The sequence below is a fragment of the Tripterygium wilfordii genome, chromosome 23, assembly GCF_013401445.1.
Source record: "Tripterygium wilfordii isolate XIE 37 chromosome 23, ASM1340144v1, whole genome shotgun sequence".
Classification (NCBI taxonomy): domain Eukaryota; kingdom Viridiplantae; phylum Streptophyta; class Magnoliopsida; order Celastrales; family Celastraceae; genus Tripterygium; species Tripterygium wilfordii.
Genome location: NC_052254.1, coordinates 3,417,845 through 3,424,981, shown reverse-complemented (window position 1 = coordinate 3,424,981; position 7,137 = coordinate 3,417,845). Strand labels below are relative to the sequence as shown.

The following is a 7,137-nucleotide window of genomic DNA, read 5'->3' as shown; positions in this document are numbered from 1 at the left end:
TCTTGACGAACTCGGTTAGGGTGCCCACTGGGTGGAGTTCGTGTAGACATGGTGGCGATCGTGGATGTACTCGTTGTAGACGACAGTTGCGACCAGACGGCTAAAACGATGGGAGCAGCGCATTAGGTCAAGAAAGGAATGCTCGAACTCCTCAGAGTATCAATCCATGATCCGGTTCGGATTCTGCCCGAACATCTGCATCTGGCGCTGGTGACTCTCGCTTATGCAGTGGCAGTTGAACCCGTTCTCGTCTCGGCATTGCTTCTGGCACATCTGGCAGTACCATCGAAGCTTTTGGAGCCCTTTCGCCTTGATCCCGTTCGCAATCGCTGTCGGGGTAAAGAATTCATTCTTCCCCATTCAATTGAACGCGAGAGAGTTGTCAGCAGCGACCAGAAAAGAGATGTAAGGCGACAGAGCCACCGTATCGGCTATCGATGAAGACCGGCGGAGGTAGAGGCGTCGTCGACAGTGGCGGTGAATATAGATTTCGCTGCTGAATTTGAAGAAGATATATTTATCGGATTTGTAAAGGGCTTCACATGGGTCCATGGGCCATAGGAAACGTTACAACTGACCCGTTTGAATAGGTGCTGGTTCTTCTATAAAATACATGGGCTTGTCTAGGTTGAAGCAAAGGTCAAAATACAAGCCAAGGCCCACATATTCATGGGCCAGCCCACAACTGATCTGATTTTCAGAAGGAATGTATAACCAAAGTATATACTCCCTCCGTCCCATTTTAATTGTTCACTTCAATTTTACACACAGTTTAAGAAATTGCATTACTTCCCTTCAATTTGACATTTATAAAGGACAATTAAGATGTCAATGACTCATTGGGAATTCACTATATTAACTTTTCAATTTAAAGGTAAATAAGGGTAAGATGGGAAAAATGGATGAAATTAGTTTTAATTAATTGAAATGGGCATGCATTTTGGGACATCCCAAAAAGAAATAGGGGACAATTAAAATGGGACAGAGGGAGTAGGATTCAGCCGGATAAGTCAAAGACTCAAAACGGTTTAACTAGAAACAAAATGAAAGGTCATATGTTCCGTTGGTTAGGGTTGTAAGAAAATTAATATTATCCGAAAAATCGAACTGAATGATTAATCAACTGAATGGTCGATAATTTCAAAAAATATTTCGTGAGAATCGATCAAAAAACGATCGAATAATCAAAACCGTCAATAACCAATAGATCGATCCGTTAAATTATTGTAAGAAAAAGACCCTTTACACCCTTGTTGGTGTTGAAAAGCGACAAGAGAAGTCTTAAATTCCCCATAGTTTACAATTTTAATGGAGAATAAGTTTAGCGGAGAAAACACAAAATTATGAGGTGATATGACACACCTCCAAAATCATTACAAATAGAGGCATGCAAATCTAACATAATGATGCTGTGAATCAAATCTATGAAGAGGGAATTATTATCTCTGATGAAATGATCCATTTGAAGAAATGGAGATGAGTGGAGAGAGACTTGATGAGCCTTTGTAAGGACGATAGACAAAAGATACTTGCACTTTATCTGAAGCATCTCTAGCACCAACAAAATCCTTAACGAATTGCAGCATCAAAGTTAACTTTAATCACACATCAATAGGTGGAGGAATCCACTTATCATGTCTCCCAGCTTGCCATCACTTGCATGTTCCATGTAGGCCCTCTTTGTGTCAAGATTTATTATGGCATTGACATTGAAGCACTTTTCACGCAACAAACATGTTTTCTGTGCCTAAGTATTACAGAGACGACTTATGAGCCCGTGTCCTAAAACGAACAATATTTGTTGATGTATTTGGACTTTAAACTTTTAACACCTTATATTCAATCTTCAAACCAGTCACTCCATCCCAAATAATGTTGTTAACAAAATAAATCATTAATTATAATTGAGATTCGTGGTATTCTAATTATTTCAACTGTTGAATTATATTCATAAGATTTTATCTGCATCATGTGAAACATGTGTAACCCGTGAATTCGTTTGGGTCTTGTGCATCCCAACGACCTTGGGATGCCTTGACACAATTTTTTTCAAAACCTTCAAAATTTTCAAAGTTCTCACGTTCCAACGGCTATGGCATGTCTTGATGTCATTTTTTTCAAACTTCAAAGTTCTCATGTTCCAACGCCATGGCATGCCTTGGAGCCGTTTTAAGTTTCGTGGGCTATGACATGCCTTTGTCACCATTTTTTTAACTCAACAATTGGATAATTGAGATACCTACTGCTGATATATTTATCATTTTCGATAAATCATACATGATTAATGAACTCATCAATGACAATAAAAATAAGTTAAACTTTATTGATAATAATTATAATATTTAATCACATACACATTCAAGGGCATCAGGCAAACCCTAGAATATCATATCATAATGAAATGCTCAGGTTCTCCTATATATTATTACCATTATTCAATACCAGATGTGCTAAAACTATACTTCAAGAATCATCAGGAACAGCTTTGCAAGTAGGGTTGCAAGGGTATGGGCAGTCAATCTTGTCAAATGCACCTCTGTCATAGTACCAGTTTCCAAACGCCTTGGCAATTGTCTGCAGAAATTTTCAGTTCATATTGCGAATCAAAACTTAAGAGAATATTGATGCCAGAATTCAAAAAAAAGGGTATGCAATGGAAGATAGAAGCCGGTTTCAATCTCACCGTGTTAGCAACCATCGGAGAATCAGACGCTAACCACGTCTCTTGCCTTCCGGCGTGGCAGTGGGCGTAGCATGACAGTATGAACATTCCTTTCGACGTAGACTTTCCGAGTGCAGACAGTGCATTTAGGAACTGGTTCCTGAAACCTGAATCAAATAACAAGATTACAACCAAGAGTTTTAGTCTATGGTTTCATGAAACACACTGAGGAAACGCCATAATATCAAGAAAGAAATTAACTTCAAGCATTGAAGTAACCCGAGTATATATGATAGGCTTTGGATGACTAGTCACCTTGCACGGTTTGGAGTTGAGGAGCAGAGCATTTCTTAAGATCAAGCTTGCAATCACTCCATTTCTTGCCGTGATCAGCAGAAGTTGGTGCCAAAATGTTCTTTAACTGAACATGTGTAAGCGAATTAGACATGAGATACATTTTGTTTTAGAAACCGAGAACGACAGCCGACAGATAAGTTCGGCCAAGGCTCAGCGTGAAACCGAACGGGGATAGATCCCGCTAGAAATCGAACTACGAAAACTCCACAGGCATACGCCTTTGGCCAAAGCCGATAACCAGCTGCAAACCATTTGAATTCATGCTAGCTACTGGAAGCCAAGTATACTAACCTGCCAGGAATCGTAAGCAGCATTGATAATAAAAAGTGGAGTCCTCATCGTTTGAGCCACATATTGTGGGAAGAAACACTGCAATATCACACAAACATTAGTAAGGCCTACCAGAAAGTAGCCAAGCGAACATCACTTTTTAGTTCTACTTACCAACTCTGCTGGTCTCATTCTTGCGGTGCAAGATGCAGGCAAGTTCTTAGTCGATCCCTACACAGATTTTAAATTGAACCAATCAGGATTCAGGACTCAAAACTTTCCGGCTTTCATTGTTTTCCGTAAATTTAACAGGTTATCTAGGTAGTATCAAAGAAGGGAGGAAGAGTACATGAGTTGCAGCTACTTGAGTAAAGAAGTTCTGAATGGTTAGCCCCCCGGAAATATCCTTCCTGGAAAAAATCGCAGATCATATAGTCAGAAACCATGAAACTTAGATTATGTTTGGAAGCGATCTGGTCCTTCAAATGAACAATAAGCTTACGCATTGAGGAAGAAACCAGCATCCGAAACACATTTCACTTTAGCAGTTGCAGGTAGGAGATCGCGGAAGTTGTCGCAATGCAGAATGGCACTTAATCCACCGGCAGAACAACCCGAAAGAATACCCTGTCATCCCCTTAAATCATCAAGAAACAACAATGGCAAAGCAATATGTGTGTTCTCATGGAGAAAATTATCAAACCATGTCATACCATATGAGCTCTATTCATTCCTTTCGCGAGTAAATCATCGATGATAGCACGCCATACTCTTGCTCCTCTCAAGTAAAGTCCAGACTAAATCGAATTTAATCATCAAGTGACTCAAAATCATATATCAGATACACCCATCTAAGAAGAAATTCCAAATGTTGACAGAAATCATTCAAATCACTTACTGGACCGACAGCCGCGACATCGCCAGTAAACGAGGAACCATCACAGTACCTAATCTTAATTCTGTTCCAGTTGTAAAAATCTGCAGATCCAAATAAAGCTTTGTGACTCAGTTCCAACATTTGTTCAAAATTACAGACACACTAATGGTAGGGATCCCGACAACTCGTATCTCAATTATCTCAGTTACTGAGTTATACACACGGAATTTCATGTGGAGCATCAGCAGCTGCTGAGATCTTTATCATTTTCGTAACCGAAAACAAAGAATTTTCAAGTCATACCCGGATTAGATTTTTGCTTGCCACTGAGTATACCGGAGAAACCCATATCAGTTTTCATTTTCTTGGATGAGCCTCGCTCGGTGTTCTTGCGAGAAAGGCATGTGGCTGCATCTTTGCACCATGCTCCTCCCTGAAAACCCAAACCCACAAAATCATTTTACAAAGCTTGCTGGTTGAGCATTTCATATGCAATAATCAATTGACACAGATGCCATGTATAAAACAGAGCAGGGTACCTCAATGTGAACCAGCCAGTTGTTGATTCCTGCTCCAAAACCCTTGTCAAAGTGGTAAGCTGGGGGGCTTCCATCCAAGCAAACTACAAATTGAGGGGAAAAAAATACAAAAATTAGTTCATAAAACAACAATATTAAAGAAACCCAGATCAGAAAACTATGGAAGTAGTGGACTAGTAAATACTCACCAGCTCCTTTAGCTACTGCACTTTGAACTAATGTGATTGGTATACTTTGAGCTCCTTTTAGCAGTAACACCAGAAAGGAAACCAGAAGAAGAAGGGTTATTAATCTTGAACCTCCCATTTCTCCTCACTACAGCAATACATACACCAATAATAGCAGCTAGTTGATGCTTTTATAGATAGAGAGAAGATCTAACAAGTAGAAGACTATATATACGTGTATACATACACGTCACAGTGATTAGACTGACAAATTGACAATCGAAGTACGTGGACTGTCATTAGAGGGTAATGGGAATGGATGTAAAGTGGCCTTACAATCACATGTTGTGGTTTAGCTGGATAATGGTTTGTATTTCCATTATTATCAAAACCCCATAACTAAATGTGGATGCGCATTCAACGGTATTGTCAGCTCCCAAAACCCCTACAATACAGGGTATTCCACCTTCCTCGCACGATTTTACTTTAGAGAATTATCCCACTTCTCCGACTCTAATTCATAATCTCGTAAGGTGGAAAAGTAAATACCAAATTATCATTTCATAGTTATATTCTCAGAACATGTATTGTATGTATACATCCCTTTTCGTCATTAACTAAGTTTAACGGTAATCTATACTCTTGACTAATGCTCATTAAAGGTGATGGCTTTGCAGGCTGTCCTTTTTATTACCAGCTGCACGAGGTCCAGTATTTTTATTACCAGTGTCCGCAGGATGTCCTCTCATGATATGTATCCTATGCGTTACTGGCGGGCACCGACACACATGTCCAAGTACCAAGTTGGCAAATGGCAAGTTGTTCTTTGCTTCCAAACACAAAAGAAAAAGTTGTTCTTGGCTTTTTCAATTTTCTTTTTTAAAAGTAGGAATATATATATTTTTTGAGTGGTAAAAGAGCAAACCTTGGCCCCATAATGCAAATTAACTTTGTATTACTTTTTTTTTCCCCTTCAAAGGTATTAATCTTGTTCTTTATAAACCATGGAATCTTTAGATTTAAATAATCTGTCGCTTTTTCAAGAAAGTTTTTTTTTAATACAGGGAAAAAGGAAATGAGGGAGGCTCGAACTCAAGATTTCTATAAAATACCACACACATGAATGAGTGTTGTCTGAGATGAGGGCTAGGATTCTTTTAATTAGAATAGGTTACTAAACTATCCTTACCTTTTCAAAATGGGTACTAAAATTGATGCGAATAGTCCATGGTGTGGGTAGAAGTCCCACATCGGTGGTGACTGGCTGGGAGTCGCACTATATAAGTGGGCCAAACCTAATATTGGGTAACCGGTTTTCCAGTGGGTAGTTAGGGCAACTTATTGCTGGGCTTGGGTTGGGCATGTAGTCGTTGCCCTCGCTGCATCAGTTGGTATTGGAGCCAGGTTGGGCTGTTAGGGCACTGGGACGTGCCCCTGTTGGCAGGGGGAATGATGCAGGACGAATAGTCCATGGTGTGGGTAGAAGTCCCACATCGGTGGTGACTGACTGGGAGTCGCAGTATATAAGTGGGTCAAACCTAACATTAGGTAACCGATTTTCAAGTGGGTAGTTAGGGCAACTTATTGCTGGGCTTGGGCTGAGCCTGTAGTCGTTGCCCTCGCTGCATCAAAAATGCTACCTATTTTAACAATTTTGGGACTATGTCACTTTTTGTTACTAAACTATCCTTACCTTTTCCTTGAATTCCCGGAAATATCTTGGTTTTCACTTTAAATAATCAGTAATTTAATAGGAGTAATAAATCATTAAATAAATAAATAAATTTGACCGGTGTAAAAAAAAAAACTAAATAAAAAATGTTCATTTTATTTCAAATATGTAAGAATTTAATAAAGTAAATATGCAATAATTTAGACTAGACAAGAATTACTTGAATTGTGAAACAATTAAATATTTTAATTGCTATAAAATGCATAATTTTCATATACGTAATTTGCCACAACATTTTAAACAATACATATCCTACAAGCATAAATTGAACCAAACAGTTCCAGTGTTTCAGACAGCACATATGTTACTTTCAAAATTGCTCACCAAACGGATCCTTAATTCTCATTTCAATCCAACAAATATTTTACAAAACAAACGTTGTAATCCATAATTACTATCATTATTCGTGATACAACCAAACATATCATCCATAATTACTATCATTATTCCAATTACAATTCTCATTCTAGTTACCATTCATATTTCATATGGCAACAAAGCGTAACCTTAGGGTTTTCCTTCAAAATCTACTA

At 38.7% G+C, this 7,137-nt stretch overlaps 1 protein-coding gene across 1 annotated transcript; it reads right to left on the bottom strand.

Moving 5' to 3' along the window:
• Nucleotides 1–2,303: 2,303 nt before the first annotated feature.
• LOC119992648 (pectin acetylesterase 7-like) lies at nucleotides 2,304–5,137 on the bottom strand. The gene is made up of 12 exons (XM_038839446.1): nucleotides 4,894–5,137; nucleotides 4,706–4,788; nucleotides 4,470–4,599; nucleotides 4,188–4,267; nucleotides 4,003–4,086; nucleotides 3,792–3,916; nucleotides 3,639–3,699; nucleotides 3,464–3,520; nucleotides 3,311–3,388; nucleotides 2,978–3,083; nucleotides 2,684–2,829; nucleotides 2,304–2,574 (listed from the first exon to the last, which is right to left on the bottom strand). Exons 1-12 carry the CDS (start codon nucleotides 5,009–5,011, stop codon nucleotides 2,464–2,466), a joined length of 1,179 nt encoding a protein of 392 aa, XP_038695374.1. The 5' UTR covers nucleotides 5,012–5,137; the 3' UTR covers nucleotides 2,304–2,463.
• Nucleotides 5,138–7,137: the final 2,000 nt, after the last annotated feature.